Raw genomic sequence first — 19,855 nt, 5'->3', positions numbered from 1 at the left:
GGCGGGCGCGTGTCGCTGCCGCGGCCGGGAGGGATCGCGAGGAGCGCGGAGCCAGGGAACGGCCAGGGACGGACCTCTGGGGGTCATCCCGTCCGAGCCCTGCCCGGGCAGGGTCACCTGGAGCAGGTGGCACAGGAACGCGTCCAGGTGGGTTTGGGATGTCTCCAGAGAGACTCCATGACCACCCTGGGCAGCGTTCCAGGGCTCTGCCAGCCTCAGTGTGAAGTTCTGCGTGTTGAGGTGGAGCTCCTCGTGTTTTAGTTTGTGTCCGCTGCTCCTCGTCCTGTCGCTGGGCACCACCAGAGAGAGGCTGGCACCTTCGCCTTGGCACCTTTGAGATATTTGCATGCATTGATGAGATCCTCCTCAGTCTTTTCTTCCCTGGACTAAACAGTCCCAGCTCCCGCAGATTCCCCTCGTAACAGAGACACTCCAGACCCCTCATCATCTCCGTGGCCTCCACTGGCCCCTCTGCAGTAGATCCAGTCTCTGTTGTACTGAGGAGACCAGAGCTGGGCACAATAACCCGTTGGCTTTGGTGACAGTTCCACGAGCACTGTCACAGAAAACGGAGCCACTTCACAGAAACACTGCAATGAGTTGAACCTGCAGCAGACAGAAATGGAACACGGCGACAAACTTGCTTGTAGGGCCCTAAAGTAGCTTTGTGTTGGCAGTGCCCTGAGCTCCTCATCACAGGAGAAGCAGAAGGATGCAGGAAATAGCTGGACAAGGGGAGGGGAAGGATGGCCTTGCAGGAGTTCTGTTACTGCTGCCATTCTTTTCTTTATAGCAAAATTCCAGAAAACTTCTATAATAGTACTTGTTTGTTCTAATCAGCAAGAGGCTTCCATCTCCATTCTGCAGGAACATTTGGTGGAAAAGACAGAATTATTCCTTTAAAATCAGTGCTGAATGCGGTATTTGTCACATCCATGCTTCTTCCTGGTTCATTTCTATTTCCTTATTTTTTTCTGTGCTTTTTTTTTTTCTACATAAAAGTTTATTATAAAACTATGTGTGTAACTTTGATGTTTTATCATATTGCAGGTGCAACGCAGGAAATCGACTTGCATTTTGGGTCTTCAGAACGCTTCACTATTATTTCAGACACCATTTAAATAATATTTAAACCAAGTTTTAATAAATAAAAGAAGAAATAATATATAATAGTACGTGACAATAATGTGTATTTTTAAAAAATAAATATTACTAAATAAACCAGCAAATATGGTTGCAGCTGTATCCAGACTGTTTCTTTTCCTGCCTTGCGGGTGGGTTCGGTTTGGGACTGTGACCCTCCTAACCCACACCTGTAGCCACGTGACCTCGAGGTCAAGGCCGCGGAAACTGGACTGCCCAGGGCTCCTGTTCCTCCGAGTCCATGAGGAAAACGGGAGCGGTGGGCACAAGGCGCCCCACCCGCGCTCTCCCGGCTGACCGAGTCCCTCCGGCCCCCGCAGGCCCCGCCAGCCCGCCCCGCCCCGTCACGTGACGCGGGCGGAGCCCCCGCCGGGCCCCGCCCCCCCCCCGGCGCGAGCCGTGACGCGCGGCACGCGCCGCGACGCGCCCCGCGCGCTCCTGCCCCCGCCCCCTCCATCATGGCGGCGGCGGCGGCGGCGAATTAGGGCAGAGCCCGCGCACCGGCCGAGCGCGCGAGCGCGCGCGCGCGCCCGCCCCCCCCCCCCCCCCACACCGCCCCCGGCGGGAGCGACCCGGGAGCGGCGGCCGCTCCTCCGCCTTCTCCACCTCCAGTTCCTCCCCGCGGCGCCTGCAGGTGAGGAACGGGCATGGAAGCGGGCGGGCGGACGGGCTGTTTATTTATTTCTTTACCTACCTGTCTGTCTGCATCTACTTTTTAATATAAGGGTGGGGGAGCGGGCACCGGCGGCACCGCGCGCTCCCGCCCCCCTCCCGCGCGCGCACCCCCGTCCGCGACGGGCGGGTTGGGGGGGGGGGGGAGGGGGGAGTCGGGCGCGCGCCCCGGTGAGGGCGCGGCGGGGGCAGACGCGCCCCCTGGCGGCCGGTGCCGCTCCCGCCCCCCCCGCGGCCGAGGGACGCGCGGACCCCGCTCCGCCCGGACACCCCCGGGACACCCCCGGGACACCCCGGACCCGGCGGGCAGCGGTGTGCAAAGGGGCCGTGCCGGGCCCCCGGCGGCAGCTCCCGGACGGCGGCGGCGAGGAGAGCCGGCGGCTCCCCCGCTGCAGGGGCCGCGGCAGCGCGCAGGCTGCGAGTCCCGCACGGCCCCACCGGTGACTCATCCCGACGCCGTGCCCGCCCGCCCGGGTATAAATATCTCATTCATCGCCGTAGTAACTGAGGGGCTCACGGCTGCGCTCCCGGGGGCGGCTCCGGCGCCGCTGAAACTTGGAGCGGCTGTTTCGGATTCTCAAACCCAAATAGGCACGTCATGACAGAAAGCGAATGGAAGCTCGTTAGTAAAAGCTGTGTTTGCCGGTATTTAATGTTGTGGTGAGATGGGTTGAAGCTGCAAAAAATTGAGGACCTTTATAGTGGATAACTCATGCAGCTTTTGTTTTACTTTCTAGAAGAGAAATCATACCGTTTGCCTAGGATGCTCACTTAATTGCATTTCTCTCAAAAGTCAGCTACAAACACTGTCCAGATAAAGAACAATTATGTTTTCCAGTATTTCTACCCATTAAGTGCCACCAGGGGATCAGTAGTGGCTGCAGTATTGATTCATTTCCAGTAGGAACTGACATGTTTGAACTGAGTAGTTCTCAGTTTACTACAAAGTCTCTTAGTCATACCCTCATACAGAGTTGGAAAAGTACTCTGGAGAATTTATCTCCCAAGTTGATCACAACTGGGTGCTTTGGATAGTCCTGCCTGTTATGGGAAGTGTTTTCAGAGACAAACTGTTGCAAGGTTAAACTAGTCCACACATGCAAGTCTCATCCAAAATCCCTACGCAAGCCTTCTGCTAAGGCTGCAGAGTGCCTGAATATTTTCCATCTTGCTGATACGGGGTGTGGTTTTGTAGACCTGCAACTCCTTGGAATTTGGTATGTTTGGTGAAGAGCACCGTGTAAACCCGAGGCTGTAAATGCAGCTGAACTGAGAGTGGCCGCCTGTTGCAGAGATTGATACCGGCAAGACGACCCAAACCGTGAGCGTATCGATGTCAGGCGGCCCTAAAAATGATCTGAGCTGCGCTGCTGCCGTCGCGTTGCCTCTGTGCCTGCCCGTGCTCGGCTGAGCGCTCGCTGGCTCAGGCCGTGCGTGCGTTGCAATAATTCAGCAGCAGCAGGAGGTGTTCGGCCACAGCGGCTCTTGGGGTGATTGAGTTTGTAGCTGGTAAGTGAGGCCTGGCGACCCAGGCTCTAGGTGGGGAATGCATCCAGCTCTGGAGTGATTCCGTTTCGGAGTGGAAGCCGAGGGCGGTGGTGCTGCTGTTTGGATAAAGCAGGTGGTCTGTGGCGGTGCTGATGTTTCTGAAATCCGTAGGTGACATTGGTTGCCTGCTGTTTTGTTTGTAAAATCCAGCTGAACTGCTCTGGGCGCTAGAGCAGTGATGTTGCGTTTTGGGGTTTGAACGATGCACAGTAAACACATCTTGATGCAGGGTAGGGTTTTACAGACAGGGACTAAAACACAGCCCGGCCTCATCGCTGGGGATTATATTCGCTGTATTCATTGGTAGGCTTGTGCTGCCCGTTATCCAATGTATAACTCTGCCGTGGATTAGGACGTGACAGATTGCATGAGGAAATGTCAGTCCTGCTGCAACTCCTGCTCTCAGGTCGCTTGAGCAGCTCAGCCCACATGAAACAAGTGACAGCAGGGCCGGAGGAGTGACAAGCTAAGTAAGCTTCAACAGGTATCGCCTTCTATCCCCCAAGGGCGCAGGAACTGGGAAAGGCGAATTTTTTGTAGGGAGTAATGGGTAATAATGTTGATCTCTCTAGCTTTTTGAGGACAGTATTCCTGCAGGGAACCTGTCAAACCAGAAGCAGCCCTCTTTTCCTGGTGTTGAGACACAGACTCTGTGTAATGCCTTATTTCCTCTGCTCCATTGCATCTCCTGTACAAGCTTATCCTCTTAAACACTTTCTGGACTCTCTTCCATTTTGCTCCTTTAGTGGAGAGCTCTCTTTCCTCTGATCTGGTCTCTCAAGCTGTGTGTCCTTTCTCAATCCCACTCATTCCTGAAAAAATGGCCTTTTCTGAGATATTTACAGTATCTGAGTCAATATTTCTGTATTTCTCTTTGTAAACAAAACCAGTCATTCACAATGCAAAACGAGTCATTCAGTTACTGTGCTGTGGGCTTCTCTCAAAGGAAGACGAGTGATTCTGAAGTGCACTTCCACTCATGACATTCTTTTATGTGAATTTGAAGATTTCTTCCATTCAAGTTCTTAAGTCTCCCTTCTCATTTCAGTATAAAACTGCCTCTCAAAATATATCCACCAAGGTAATTTTTTTTTTTCATCCTTCTTTTCCCAGGGAAACATTAGCCACTATTTAAATAAGCAGTGGTCCGATTCTCTCGCTCTCTGTTGTTTTTTTTCCCCTTCGTCCCCTCAGAAGTGCTGAGCTAAGCACACTGAAATTTTTGTGAATTAGGCCTCCCTGTTGCCCTGTGCTGCTTTGGATGTCATGCTTGTTTTGATCAACTTTTTTCTTTCATTTTCTGCATTGATTTGGAATTATATTTTGAAGAATAATCTCTGTTATATATACAGACTTTTTCTTTGGCCCACAGCACAGTTTCTGGATGTCTCTGGACCATCTCTCAGGCTAATTTTTTTCAGGAGAGATCAGTTCAGGTTGTCTGGAAGGGCTCCCATTCACTGTGTAGGCATTGTGAGAAGCATTTTGATTTTCAGGCCTGTGGATCTCTACTGAACAAACCAGAACTGAAATGTGCCGGGGAGCTTTTGGTTTTTGGTGCATGGCACATTTCACACCTGGTGATGTGAACATGTGATGTGGTGATTGCGTGTGGGGGTCTGGTCTGAAGAGCAGATCTATTGTTAAAGGATCCTAAAGTCTTCAGAGCAATTATTTTTTCCCAAATCCTCTTGCTCTATGAAAATCTCAGCTATGGAAGAGGCTCAAGGGTAACTGTGTTGTGAAAAAGCTGTGGTTCTTCTCTGCTGTGATTTCTTAGGTTTCTGAAGCAGGATATGTTGCCTGTAGAGTACTTTGGGATGGAAGAGGCAGCATAGATGAAGTGTTGACTCCAAGTTTATTGCTTCCTCTGTATATAATTCACTACTTAGGTTCAAGCTGCAGCAAAGACAACCAAACCTTTCTGGTAAAGGCTTTCAGGCATTTTCAAATACATGGAGCAAGAGGCAGGGCTGCCATAGTATGGTCTTCACGAGAGATCCCTTTTCTGTTTTCAATACTGAATGAGTTTCAGAAACTAGAGTTTCTAAAGAGCCAATTTTATACCAGTTCTTTTCCTTTTGCACCTTTTAGTTTGGTGGTAAATTTTTCTTTGCCAAGCTATCCACTCCCACAGCAACCGTGCCACAGCACAATTCTAGTTCAGTTTATGGGCAGTAACCAGTGTACAACTGCTATTAATCTGAATTCCTTCTCAGGGAGGAGGGGTTAGAAGTTAGCCCAGACATCTTGAATAGCTAGACAGGCAAGTGCTTTTCTTTTGCTTTCTCAGTTTATTATTATTATTATTTTTAATCTTGAGGCTTCATTTGCAGATTGTTCTTTGGTTTTGGAACCTGGTTCTTTCTTTTAGTCTCAAGGCATTTCCAGTGTAATCCATAACTCTCTTGAGAGGGTCCAAGTTCTAGTCCCTGTGTATAGCATGTTGCTCATTCTAACTGCTTTAAACTTGATATAAATTTTTCTTCTAAATGTGACTGCAGTCTCACATTAAATTGCCTGTCTCTTTCAGTGCCTGTTCAGCAGTTGTTCCGTAGCACAAACTTTCTTGTGTGTCTTTCATTTAGACATCCATTCTGGAGGCCAAGAATGGGCTACTGCTTGTTTGGGAATGACTCTTTGAAGTCCTGGAGAACTTAATTTGAAGAGTTTATCAGAAACCCCTGGATAGTGTTATTTGATTCATTAAGTTGACAGCATGTTGGAAGTAGTTATCCAGACTTTGCCAAATAAAAAGAGCTAAAACATGTTGATTAATCTCAAACATCTTTTTAGTCTGTTGCATGGCTTTTTCCCCACTTCCATGGTGTTGTTTGAAATTTTACTTTTTACCTCGTTGCTTTTAATTTCTCTCTACCTTAGTTTTCCTGCTGGTCTTATTTGGATATTTGAAAAAAGCAACAAAACAATTAGAGTGAAACAGGGTGGAGTTCTTTGGCCAGATGTTGCTGTTAGGTGTGGATTTCTGGTTTATACTTAATAATGTCTGGGTGAGAAATCCAGGACAAACAACCATCTGTTCTTCCAATCCCTGCAATGAACATGGAATTTACTCTGTTGACCATATGTTTTCCATTGCTGTTGGAACAGTAAAATGAATTTGAGGCAATTGTGGTCACTTTTTCTGCATTGCAATTTTTGAGCATCATAGTAGTGAACCTGAGAAAGCAGAGACTTGGGAAAATATTCATGGGAGGCTTAGGGAAAGAGACACTCCTTGGAACCTGTCTTTTTACCTCATGTTGTGATTAACAAAGTCTTCAGAATCCGTTGAAGCCTCTTTGCATGAGCACGTGCATTTTTGTGTGTGGTTGGGATGGGTGGCGTTGGGAGGAGGACACGTGGTGAGGAACTGCTCGTTTTGCTTCCCTGGGAGTGTGTATGTCAGGCAGGAGTGAGAAATGCCACTGCTGGCAGCAGGCAGGCAGCTGGACTGGGGCGCAGTTGGGTTTACTCTGCATGGTTCTTATTAAAATAAGAATGCATAGGATATCAGGGCAAAAACCTGGATATTGCTTCAGGATTGTTGCATAACTCCTTGTTCTGTACGAGTGCATGACCTGTTGCAGCCTTATAAACAAACAAACAAACAAAACCCTTTCCTCTTTCCTGACAGCCTTCCTGGGTTCCCCAGAGCGCAGCCGACGTGCCCCACACGAACACAGCCAAGCCGATGGCGTCCGCTATCGCCGTGCCTGTAGGATTTCACTATGAAACCAAATACGTAGTGCTCAGCTACCTGGGCCTTTTAGCACAGGACAAGCCACAGGAGCATCCTCCTCCTCCAACTCAAGGTAATATTTGCGTATTCATCTGTAGCCATTTACATATGCAGCTGTATTTACAGTTAGTTCTTCAGGTTTTTCTGCAGGGATGCAGCGCGTGAGCCTGATGTTTGGTGTAATGAATCTCTTGGTTCATTCATTGAAAATTGAATAAATTTCAGTTGAGAGATGAGCGATGCTGATGGAAACAAAGCTGTTTGTGTGCAGATTACTGTTTTAATTTGAGCTGTGCCAGGGCTGACTGGTGTTTAGGAAGCAAATAAGTGGTTTTAGTTGCTGTCTTGAGACCAGGGGGGATGGATATATGTTACCTTTGTTGAGCCATCATGAGAACTTCAGCCCATGCTTGCTATTTGTTCGGGACACAAGTGGAAGTAAGCAGGGGTGAGGTGGTGTTTACTGCCGTAAACTGAGTGGTGGCTTGAGCAATCTGCTGTGCTAAATAGTTTTGCCCTGTTGCATTGAGGCTCCTGTTGTTGTCAGTCAGTGCTGGTGCAGAGACGTGGCCTATGCTACTTCTGTTTATTTATTTATTTAGAAGTCAAGGACTGCATGGAGTCAGATGTTTCTTCTAGGACAGTTTTGTGGATAAAAGAGGTTAAGTAAAGAAATAGAAGGCAGAATTAAACAAGTTTGGTAGATTGTGTTTCACATAAACCTAGGGGGTAAAACTTTTCTTTATTTTGTGGTGGCAAGCACTTAAGCAATGGTGTTTGTCAAGATTGCCTGGGTGACTTGTCACTTCTTAATGATGTTTTAGTCACTGCTAGTTCTGTGATTCAGAACTTATTCTGATGAAAGGAGGATAAAAAACCACCTAAACCAAATAGAGAGAGTCTTCAGAATCTACTTTTTCTCTTTGAACAATCATTTAAGAATGCATATGCTGTCATTTACTGAACTTACCTGTCATGAAGTGAGAAATTCTTGAAAAGAAAAGATTGCATCAAAGTTATGACAGAACTGCTTTTCAGTTTGGCACTAGAGCATATACCATATGCTGGTTATATTATATATAATTATAATTTTTTATATATATATATATATATAAAATATTAATGTTAGTATATTTAAGGTATGTTTGCTACTTCCACTTTGACTGCATCTGTGGTCCATGAAAGAAGAGGCACCCTAGCTGTTTCATAAAACCCTTTGTTTCATAAAACCCTTTGTTGAAAGATGTGCTTATTTTAGTGATGACATCTCATTCTGGACATCCCACCCATTTATAACTGGGCTGTAACTGGAAATGTATTGAGTACGTATAAAAGTTCAATATGTAAGAGTCTGCTTTGTTGCATAAATACAACAAGATTCAGAAAGGAAAATGTCAGTCTTAAAGCTTTTCAAAAATAATTTGGCTATAGTTGCCTTTGAAGTATTTGCAAATTGAGGTGAAACCTTTCAAGTAATTCTCGTTACTGAAACCTCTGAGCTTCTAATCTGAATTACAGCAGTATATTTAAACTTTCTGAAGAGGAAACTAGAAATGCTTAAATGAAAATTTTGTAGTCAATTAAGAGGACTTCTCAGATAGTGTTTAGATGTTTTAGCTTGTGTGACAGCAGGGTGTAGTTGGACTTGCTATTAGGATTCTCTAAAGCATTCATACTTTACAACTTCTAAACAGGAAATCTTCCTACATTTTCCCCACCCCATTCCCCAAACCAGAGAGTGACCACAGTGATCCTGCTCATGTTTCACTTTAATTAGGTCTCTCTTTCAGTGTTTTTGCTGCTTTCTGGTCAAAGGCTCTGGATTAAATAATTTTGCCTTACTTTTAATTTGCCAACTTGTTTCTCACTCTATTTTGTAATGCTTTGAATGGACTTCAGGCTGTATTGAACTAAGCAAACACTTCATCCTTCTGCTTCAGGATTTGTTTCGTTCTTTTCTAATTCACTTTTCCTGGTGGTGGTTTTCTGCTCTCCATGCTTCTGAGAGGTTTCTTTTGTCTGCTAGCTACATTTTAAAAATCCTTTCTCCTACTTTTTCTCTCCTTGCTTGTAATTAAAGAGTGTTTGAGCTGCACTCCTGGGCTGTGTGTGGTTATTTTGGAGCACTGTGTGCATCTCCTTGGACTACTGAGCAGTTCCAGTAGTCCATGTAGCCAGTCTGTACCTCCTTGTTGTTTGGCACTGGCTGATGCCCCCTTGCTGTAATCTGCTCCCTGGGCTCCATGTTCTCCCCAAGGAGGAGAGCACAGCCCATAATGGATATTTCCTGCCCTGCCTAATGCACTGCTGGGAGGTAGCTGGGTGTTACAGTCCCAAGTGTGGGCTGAGAAACCTGGTTAGACCAAGGGAGACGGGAGAGCCGGGAAATGGAAATGAACAGTTGTTGTCTGGAATCCTGTCCTGAGGAGGAGACTTCTTGGGTTGGTAACAAGGGAGGGGTAACAACAGCACAACATTGCTTCCTGCTTGTCAGTGTGTTTTCCAAGCACCGTCACCAGTTGTTGGTACAACACTTTGAGTGATCCCAAGTTCCTTCTTCCATTGTGGATTTCTGTGGCACTTCAAAATGCTGGTCAGGAGTCTCTCTGCTCTATGGTTGAACACCATTGATTTCTGAATTGAGAGGATTCCAATAAAAAACACCTGTCCTTAATCTTATTTCGCTCTGATTTGGTTGTTGTGCTGACAGACCTTTCATAGGAAGCAGTGAAGCAGTGATTTTGGCTATTGCCTGTTTCCTTTCCAGTTGCAGAACACTCCTGTATTTTGTGTTTCACTGATATGAGGCATTGACTCTGGTTTGTAGTACTTTCCCTTCATTTGTTTTTCTTAGATCCAAATGGGCCTGTAGTCCTGGTCTGTTTTCTGAATCATATTACAGTATAATGGGAGTATCCAGGAAGACAAGTTTTAGCTTGCCCTGGTGGTGTTAACCTCCTTGTCTGCCTGAGTGGGAGAGTGAGGGACTCCTCTAGAGGGCAGTTCAGCATCCCAATTACAGCCACCTTGTGTCACCCGCTGGAGGATCTTCTGCCTTTCCGTTGCGTGTGTACAGAACACGGGAGATAAGGAAAAAAGGCACACTAGGTGTTAGGATTTCTGTGTCTCCCTTGAGTCTCCTCCTACAGCAGTCTCCCAGATCTCAGTGAAGTTTCAGCACTCCAGTTAAACTCGAAAGCGTATCTGGTGGTCAAAAACACCCAACCAAAAAAGGGATCCTTCCCAACAGGAGTGGTACTATTTTATCTCTTCCAGAACTGGTAGGAGAGATTGAATGCTTTTGTTTGTTCCCCTTTCTTTCCTCCTACCATCATATGCCTCTGTTTCCCCTCATTTTGTACTAGGTTTTTTCTGGTGTACGTCTTGCTGTTTCAAAAACTGAGATAAGAATAAAACTTTAAGATAGGTTGATAGGTTTCCAGTTAAAACTTCTCATGTTTTGCAGGCATAGTGTGCTTTGCAAGACCGATGGTTTTGGGAGGATTTTTATTCAGTGAATAGAAAATTCAGAGAAATTACATAGAAAATTACCTCACTGTGTTTCCTTTTGGGTCTCCTGGTTGGTCTTGGTTTTGTTGCAAGAAGGATGGCTTCAATTGCAAACACTGAAATCACTTCTGGCTTCAAGCAAATAAGGTTGATCTAAATCAACACCTGATGAGCACTTGGAAATTTTTGTTTTGTTATCTTCTCTTCAGTGCAGCGGCTGAAGAAAGAGCCATCCACAGTATTCCAGACCCTTGAAGAAAAGACAGTTTTACTGGACAAGCCAATCTTTTAGCATTACAGCTCTATAGTATTCTGTAATGGATTTCAGTGTCTCCAGAGGTGAATCCAGCAAATTTAACTGGCCAGTACTTTAAGAGATTTTTCCTGTTAGTTTTGCCAGAATGCTGATTCTGCGTAACAGTCATTGCAGTTTATTTAAATCAAAATCCGTTAGCAGTAAATTCTGTTACTTTTGGTGACTTTTCAGGTAGGTGGACAAACTCAGATAAATTGATAAAACACACAGAGTAGCATCACCTGTGTAAGTTGATGTGGTTTGAGGCAACAGATATATTTTAAATCTGTGGAAACTCTCAGTTGTCTGTTCATTAGATTGTGGAGAGATGCTTTGTGTTTTTTCAGAACTCTTGTCATACCTATGAGTACTGGTTCAGACACAGAAAATAAGTATCGAGTATTGGAAAACATCTCTACACTTTCCTCCCTGAAGTCACTCTCATTACAGGAACTTCCACTCAGCTGCAGTTGTTAGTATTACTGACTTTTTCAAGTGAGTCAAAGTACTTTGGTTTTGTGATTCAGTATATTTGTATTATAAGTGTTTCTTTGTATTTTATCGAGGAGTGACTTTTAATGTATTTTTCTTTTTTAATCTATTTCCCCATTGCTTGACACCATCCCATGAGCTTGCAGCTACGACTAACAGTGTGAAGAAAAGTAGTTTTTCTGTGTTTTCCTTGACAGAGTGAAAAATCTTAAATAATCCCTTATCTTGCAGAGCATCTGAAAGATTTATAGCCAGTGCCATTACTGCATGGTGACATAGGTTGGTCAAGAGGTGAGCAAGGTTTTGACAGCTTTACAGTTTCCCTGAGGTGCATGCTATCCACAGTACTTTAATCCAGTTATTGTGCACGGTGTTCTTTTGACCATTTATTATCTTCTTGGAATTACCTATGAAGTGCTGTATGTAGTTAGTGATCAAGCCATTTTCATGGTTTCCCACACACATGGTACCTACTGTTGGCCTGTAGGAAATGAAGGAGTTTTTTAGGTTGAACTTACTTGTTAGAGACTTTGCTCTTAGGGCAAACACACGTGTTTGGGCTGTAAAGATTCACACTGCAGGTCGGAGCAGTCCAGTTCATGCTAGTAAGGGAGCTATTCCCTGAACTGAGGCAAGGAAAGGGAGCTTTTTGGGGTGTGAATTCCCACTTGATTAAGCCTCCTCTCTGCCCACAAAAACAAACAAAAAAAAAGGCTGCTAGTTGGGAATATCTTGTCTCTTTTTGGCTGGTAATATTTTAGACTTTTTTAGTGTCTTTTAAGCTGAGCCTTCATATGGTTTATAAAGAGCTTCTTTTAAACATTTCTGAAATTGAGGGCTACATCTATGTGTGGCAGTCCATGTTCTGGAATGTGCTGGAGTAATGGATGTACTTTTCATTGAAGGAAAGAGATAAAAACATTTGTAAAGAGATTTTTTATATATCTGTCACTTCTCAGTGCTCAGAGTAATTTTAGAATCTTAATGTTCAAAAAGGTCTGAGATGTTAAAGAAATACTACTGTCATGCTGAAAGTAAATTTTTAAGTTAGCTGTACAGAAGTTAATATAGAGACCTAAGAGAAGTTGAAAACGAAGGTATTGCTAAATTAAAAGTACAAGCATGAAAGAAAAGAAGTCTGGAGCAATCTGTGACACCAGTAGCTTTCTTTTCCAATCATCCTGCATTCCCTTGAACTAAAAAGGCATAAGATCTTTTCAGTCCCCTTATAGTTGCTATTGTCCCTTGTTAGCTGAAGTTTTGGCACAAGCATTGTAGAATCAGATGTGCAGACTCTGTAGCTCTGATGAATGACTTCCCATTCCATCCCTCCTCCTCCTGGGATCAACTCTGGCAAACGGGTTAGTCTCGTATTGTTACTGAGCTTCTGGAGTTTTACTGAAGTATTACATTTATTTAGTAGTCTGATGGTCCCTGATGTGATGCCTGATGGACTTTCAGAACACATTTTCCTCTGCTTTTCAGGTTAGTTCCAAATACCTGAAACCCAAAATCTTAACATAATTGTGGCAAAGGGAACATTTATTCCATAAATAGAAAGTAGAATGCTCTAACTTGGTTGTGTAAGAACATGTAACAGAGGTTTGTTGTGCCTCTGGGTTGGGAAGAGGCCTTGCAGAGTTGGTTTACCAAAAGCCCAGAAGAGGCAAACCCATTTCTTGAGCACAGGAAAGCATTCAATGCTTATGGCTCTTACAAGCACCATTTCTGGTGTGACCATTTGCATCCTTAATAATGAAAATATATTCTCATCTAAAATAAGCTGGTTTTACTTTTTTCTTCTACCTGTTGGCAACTTGGAAGTTGACTAATTGAGAAAAATATGCCCCTCACTTAGGACCTTTGCTATTGGAATATGCTGTTCTCCCACACTCTGTGCAGTGTTTGTTGGTAGCAGTCAATATCCAGGAGATGCAGAAAGCTCAAATCCATTTGTTATCAGGGGAATAAACAGTGCAGAGTCACTGCTCTGGGAGGGGTAGGGTTTTGATGTTCTGGCATGACTGAATAGTCAGGTGCTCTCGGAATCAGCAGCTGCTGCAAAGTTGTGGGTGTTACGAGATGGAAACCATTGACTGCAGTGCTGATTATCTAAACAGCTCTTTTGTATGCTGGCAGCACTGGAATTTCTCTTCCTTCCATCTTCCGGGTGACTTCTTATCAAGTATGACAGCTTGTCATGTGTGATCATCGTCACATTAGTCCCGTGAGAATGGGTGCTCCTCTGAGCCCCTCGTCCCTTCCATACACGGGGGGAAGCGCAGGTTCAGACAGGGCTTGGCACTTGCACACACTTGTTGCACTTGACTCTGAAGCAGTGGTTCAGTTCTTCAAAGAAGCAACTGACAGGGACTGACAGGGCATTAACCAAAAGGAGGAATGGTTTGCTCCTCTCTGGAATTTATTACTCAGAGTGGCAAAGAGAGACTACTTGGGAAGGGATTTAAGAAGCTAAATAAAGTTATTCTGAACATGTGTGGTTAAGTAAAATGGAATTAAACTGATTATCCTTTGTTCTTTTAGACCGGTCACAGAAATATATGAGAACATTTTACACTGACTTAAGCATACATTGGTTTAGAGGGGTACTTGTGCTGAGTTTTTAAGCATTAACACACGTTCAGTGGGTTGATACTGTGGATTTGTAACTTATTTTTCAATTGTAGGAGACCTTGAAAGCTTACTGTCTAGTGGTTTTTTAAATACAGAAAATGACAGTGTACTTCAGTAGTGGGTAGTTAACTACACATTTGCATGTGTTAAGTGCTTTTACAGTTTTCACACACCCTTATACGAAATTTAGTGATTATATGTGCCCATTGTGGAAGAAAAGGGAAGGCAGTACAACACTTAGAGTGAGTTCCAGCAGAGAAACAAACCAAAGAAAACAGGCCGTAAAGCTGTCGTTCACAAGACCACCAAATTATGATTTAGTGCCTTTGAAACAGGAATGAAAAAAGGTTTGCCAGAAAGCTCCACTGGCTGTTAACAGGACTTACCTGAAGATCTGGATGTGAAATGAAAGTGATGAGGAGGAAATTGAGTCAGATGATACCAACATTACAGATACAAATAGTTTCCCTTTTTGTTTTCTTCAACTGAGTGAAGAATGTCTGTAGAGCAGAACATTGTGTGGATGCCCTGGTAGAGCTGTAGCCCTTGGTGTAGGTGCAGAAAGGGTGAGGTAGGTTGGCTCATCAGTATTTGGGGGAATGAGGAAGAGACAGTGGACATGGTAACCAGAAGCTCAGTCAGGATGTGGTATGTGAGTCGTGGGTGTGAGAGAACATGAAGTCCCAAAGAATGTCTTCAGAAAAAAAAAGAATTCTGAGGGATATTACGAAGCAATTCCATTTTGTCTCTAAGTAGAACATTTTAAGGAATTGAGTGAAAGGAAGAAGAAGATTTCAGTGGTGGACTCTTGGTTGGTGAAGTTCAGTGAAAGCAAGAAGTGAAGCAGTTAATGGAACAGTTCATGTAGTGTGCCCTAAGAAAGGGGTTTGAAAACATGCCTGAAAGCTGATGGAAGAAACAGAGATGAGCAAACCCAAAGAAAAAGCAGCTAAATAGCAAGAGTTTGGAGCTGGAACTCTGTCAAGGACATATAATCTTCGTGTTAGTACCACCTCATAAAATTTACTTGAGTGGTTACCTTCGCCATACCCACCTTATGTTGGAAATGCTGACATTTAGCAGGCAGTTCCTTAAAGATTCAAATGTCCTAAATACCTTGGTTTGTTTGGAAACAGTTTTGCGTCTCTTGGTACAGCATAATGATTAAGATGATAGAGAGTCTATGTAATCCTGACTACATGGCTGAAACAATTTTTTGTTACCAGTATCTCGAGTCAGCACATAGAATATGTATTTGTGATCCCAAACCATGGCATGTGAACTTCTGGGGATATGTAGCCATTTCAAATTCCTAAATTTCTTGGTTGGGAGAGGAGAATTGACAACTGACTGACAATTGTGGGGTCCTTTGCCTGAACCCAGTCTTAAATTCTTTCACTGTGGCCTGTAGACTCCTCACGACCAGGGAAATGAAGCACAGTTCACAGGTTTCAGGATTCTTCATTGATGTCATTGCAGAGTTGCTCTGAGAATGTTGTCGATTTTGCAGGCATCAATATAAATTTTATATTTTGCCACTAAAAATCAAGTTCATGCCAGTCTGCTTTTTTTCGGTGTAGTTTGATAATAAGTGTATTAGGTATAATGGCTGCTTGTTTATGTACCTTGGTTTGATTTGGTCTTCAGTTGAAGATGTTGCTTTTAAAGCTGCTGTGTATTCTGTTTTAAGCCTTACAGTTCTGTTGGTTTTGGGTTTTTTTTCATATTTAAAGCACCAGTTCTACCTTGAATAGGCCTGGAAGTTTATCTGTCTCTGGGTTCATGTAATAAAACTTTTGTAATAAGTCCTCTTGAGGAATCATACTTGTTGCTGTCTGAAACAGAACTTTCACCTTGAATTCCTTTATACTTAAGATTTCAATATCGTTTTCCATTATCTACCTGATTTGAAACATGGAATTAAAACATTTAAATGATTTCTCTGGTTTCTTTCAGGGACTCAACAACAGCTTATGGCACAACATGCTTTGGAGAAAGAGGCTTTGGAGAAGATTAAAATAGAAATCGAGGAGGAGCTAAAACGTCTTGATGAAGAAATCTTGGAAGGTGCTCTTCAGGTTTTCCCGTTTCAATCCATAATCTCTATGCACTGTAATGGTGGTTAATTTGTAACAGGTACTCTAGTTAAAGAGATTTTTGAATACATTGAATCTCTTTATTCTCCTCCCCCCACAAGATTTGTACACATTGTCACATGGAGTAAAATAGTTAAACGTTACCATTTGGAGTGGTGGAGCCCAGCCAAAGCAAACAGCTGGATGACATTTAATAGGCTACAATAAATAATGAAAAGTAAGCAGCCCTTAAGCTGCTGCAGTTGATGGCAGAAGCCCTCAGGAGCTAGTATTTTGAGGAGTGTGGACTTAAACCATCAGATTTCTCCCTTCCACCAGGTTTATTTTTTGTGATGTGCTTTGACCTGTGGATGTGGCTTTTATAGGACTCCCAGCAAGGAATGATTTCAAACCCATCTTTGCTTTGCATGTGTGTTGCAAATTGGAAATCTGAAATAGAAACACTCTAGAGCTGTTTAAGTTCATTCATATGGAGCTTTCTTAGAAATTTTAAACTGAGAAGGAAAAGGTTAAATGAACAAAATAATATTTTAAAAAATGATACTCTAGTACTGCTGCAGAGATGTCCATGTGTGGGCAAATTTACCATGAAAAGAGGCTCTTTGCTGCTCCATCAGGGTTGGCATCAGCTTAAAATGGGAGAATAGCTGCCCATTCAGCAAACTTGCTGGTTGGGATGCAGTTGTGAAACAAGAGCTGGAGGGGAAATGTAGTTCAAAGTCATCTCTGCCTTGTAAGTAGCACTTTCAGAATGTATTTGGACATTTTTTTACCCTGATTTGTTCACTGCATACTTTGATTACAGAGCTGTGATTTTTTCATCCCTCATGTAAACTGTGTTAACTGCTAGGATAAGAAATCTGAGACTGTTGATGTTCTTCTGTGAATCTGTTTTATTTTGTGTACCTTCTTCTCTCAGCATTTACCACCACAGGGTTTGACTGCCACACTTCCCCAGTGTTCAGCCCTGCCAATCCAGAGAGCTCGATAGAAGACTGCCTGGCTCATCTGGGGGAGAAAGTGTCCCAGGAGTTGAAGGAACATCTGCACAAAGCACTGCAGAGCTTGCTTAGCAAGTGAGTTTCCATTTGCTTTTTCAAAGGGAAGGTGTTTCCTTTTGCACTGTGACTGCTGCTGAAATGCTGAAGTTGGGACTGCTTCTTGTATTGTATTTCTTTCTTTTTCAGTGTTCCTTTATCTGGCTGGGGTTTTTTTTGTTTGTTTGTTTTGTGATGTAATGTGCAAATATTTCTTGGTGGTATTTGGCCTTTGCAGCAATGTAAGTTGTAAAATTTTTCTAAGCTTTTGTTACTGAATTTCTGAGGCTGCTCCAAGCAGTTTGAGTTGCTGGTGAAACTGGCAGCTGCCATTGCCAGTTTTGTGAATGCTGGGCTGTAGCCACGTTAACTTCTTTGGCCTTACAGCTAAGAGTGGAGCTGAAGCTGTGTTTGTGGTCTGGCCCATGATGAGTGGGAGAGTTTCCCTGAAAGGATGGTGTTTAGAAACCTTGTGACCACCCTTCAGGTACACATCTGAAGCAGGTGTGGGCTCCTGGGCTAACCTTGGTGCTCTAAGAGCTGTCCTGCCAGTTTAAGCTTACTGTTTAAATAGCACGTTGCAGTTGGCATGCTAGTATCTTAATTAATGTGTTTGCAAATTGGTACAGTTGTTGCGGTTGCTTGGTTTTCTATTATGAATTACCAGCCTGCAATTTATGGGTTCACATGAACTACTTGGGGCTTTTCTGAGTGACCTCCAAAATGTGTTGGTAGAGAGCTGGAGTTGGAAGGTGCTGCTTTAGGAACAGTTGCATAAATGCAGTCGTGCATTGAAGTGGTTCCAGCTTGTTGATACCCTGATGATCTAGGCTTCCTATGTTTTCTATAGGAAAATATTTGCATTCTGAGTAATTTTTTTGTTTATATATGTACATACATAAAGTCTGAAGTGCCTGTGAAACCGTGTTGCCTTTTTCTAAGGCAAACTAGAGTTACTATTTAATCTCTTGATGATATCCTTCCTGCAGCTGTTGCCGCTCTTCTCATCCCACTGATTGATTTGGATTTGGTTTCAAAGAATTAATGTGCCAAGGAAGTCAAGAGAGTGCCCTTAAAATGACAAACCCAAATTATGCTTTCCCCAGTGTGCTTTAACTCTGTTCTTTTCCCCCTGTTGCTAGAGCAGTGCTATTTGATGCAATATTTACTTGGCTTGTATTTTCCTGCCCTCTTACATGCATATAAAAAAGTGTTAGTTACCGTAGGCTGTCAGATCATGACAGGTTCCTGGAGTTCAGTAAGCAGTTCTCTGTCCAATGCCAGTTACCACTATTTCCATTAAGCTAAAGTCTGAACTTGCCTTTTGTAATGATGTGGCTGAGGACAGCTGCTTTTGAAGCAGTGCATCTTCTGCTGTCACTTGGCAGGAAGCCTTTGCTGTTACTGACTCTTAGATGCCATTTTGGAAGAAAGAGTATGGAAGAGAGGAATTTCATCATCCCAATTCAGAGAAGTAGAGACATAAATCTAGAACAGAGGTATCTACTGAAATATGAAGGGGTTTTGGGATCAAAAGTGCTGTTTCTTGCAAATAAAGGTTTCAAATCTAATGCAGTCAAACAGTCTGTGTTGGTCCACAGCCTGTATTGTTGATAAAATTTTACTCTGCATTGGCCTCTAGCCTCAGGTACGAATTTCTTAGTGGAATGTTCTTTAAAGTCTTAGATTATAAAAAACCCATATGCAAGAGCTTAGAAATTTTGTAGCATATCAGAGAACGTGCTTATCTAATGTCTTTTAAGTTGTAGAATATCACATTATTACGAAATTCACCCAACCAGGTATATGAAAGTGTGTAAGTAGGAGAAGGGGATGACCCTGTCTGGTGCTGGTCTTTTATGTCCTGAAATGCGAGACTTGTTAGCTCTTGAAAATTATTTGCTGTAATACATGTGAAAATACTTTGTTCTCTGGAAACGGAGAACTTTATTCATGTTCTTTTGTTTCCTTGTATAACTTTCAGTGTTGGTTTAACTTCTGCAGGCCGGTGACATATCAGGAATATCGGGAGCGCACGCAGGAGGCAGCTGCTCATGCCAGTGGATGGAACAAGGTACCAGATCAGTGACTTTCACTTGCATATGTCCCGTGTCTCTTTGATGTCCATATTATTTGTACTGGGTACAGTTGTGCTTCACAGAGGGCCAAGAATAGAAAGAATTTTGTTTTAGTATGAAATAAATTGCACTGCCAGAGTGGTAGATGTGCACACAGTGGGTAGTTTTGTAGATAATTTAGCTAGAAGTTAGTGAATGGAAGTGTTAAGTCAACCTTCCTTTAGTAAAATGAAAAGTTAGACATGTTGCTTGATTTATTTTCTTTTAATTCCCAAGAGAGGTTAATTTCTGCAGCAGTTTTAGAACAAAATCTGAGACAGTTTTTTCATAATACTTTCTACTCTTTCCGTGCTCCAATATCAGGTTTAAAATATATGTAAGAAAGAGCACTGAACATGGTGAAAATAAAAATTGACAGGATCTTCATGATATTTAAATTGTTCAGAAAACATAAAGATGGAAACCTACCTGGTTTCAAGAGTAGTTATCTCAAATGATAGGAATCTTCTTTTTTAAACAAAATGCAAATCTGTAAACGACTTATCTTAAAATACTTTTAATGTAGAATGAGTAAATTATTCTTCCCAGATTAATCTTTCATTAATCAT

The 19,855-nt window shown here is 43.2% G+C and overlaps 1 protein-coding gene and 1 long non-coding RNA gene across 5 annotated transcripts in view; both read left to right on the top strand.

Moving 5' to 3' along the window:
• Window positions 1-10: 10 nt before the first annotated feature.
• On the top strand, window positions 11-1,239 carry LOC116443359. Its single transcript, XR_004239842.1, has 2 exons — window positions 11-147; window positions 262-1,239. It is a non-coding gene; the product is annotated as an uncharacterized LOC116443359 (long non-coding RNA).
• Window positions 1,240-1,684: 445 nt separating this feature from the next.
• BCL2L13 (BCL2 like 13) overlaps window positions 1,685-19,855 on the top strand; it is a 40,080-nt gene continuing 21,909 nt past the window's right edge. The window contains exons 1-5 of one of the 4 annotated variants that reach the window (XM_032107485.1): window positions 1,685-1,777; window positions 7,001-7,178; window positions 15,993-16,103; window positions 17,052-17,208; window positions 19,174-19,243. In XM_032107485.1, coding sequence (XP_031963376.1) covers window positions 7,058-7,178; window positions 15,993-16,103; window positions 17,052-17,208; window positions 19,174-19,243 — 459 coding nt within the window. In that variant the 5' untranslated portion in view covers window positions 1,685-1,777; window positions 7,001-7,057. Of the gene's footprint in view, window positions 1,778-3,301; window positions 3,325-3,815; window positions 3,834-7,000; window positions 7,179-15,992; window positions 16,173-17,051; window positions 17,209-19,173; window positions 19,244-19,855 lie in introns of those variants that run through there. The other 3 variants (XM_032107486.1, XM_032107487.1, XM_032107488.1) reach the window with 3 other exon arrangements.

Source organism: Corvus moneduloides, chromosome 4, assembly GCF_009650955.1.
Source record: "Corvus moneduloides isolate bCorMon1 chromosome 4, bCorMon1.pri, whole genome shotgun sequence".
Classification (NCBI taxonomy): domain Eukaryota; kingdom Metazoa; phylum Chordata; class Aves; order Passeriformes; family Corvidae; genus Corvus; species Corvus moneduloides.
This window is presented reverse-complemented; position numbering and strand designations above follow the sequence as displayed.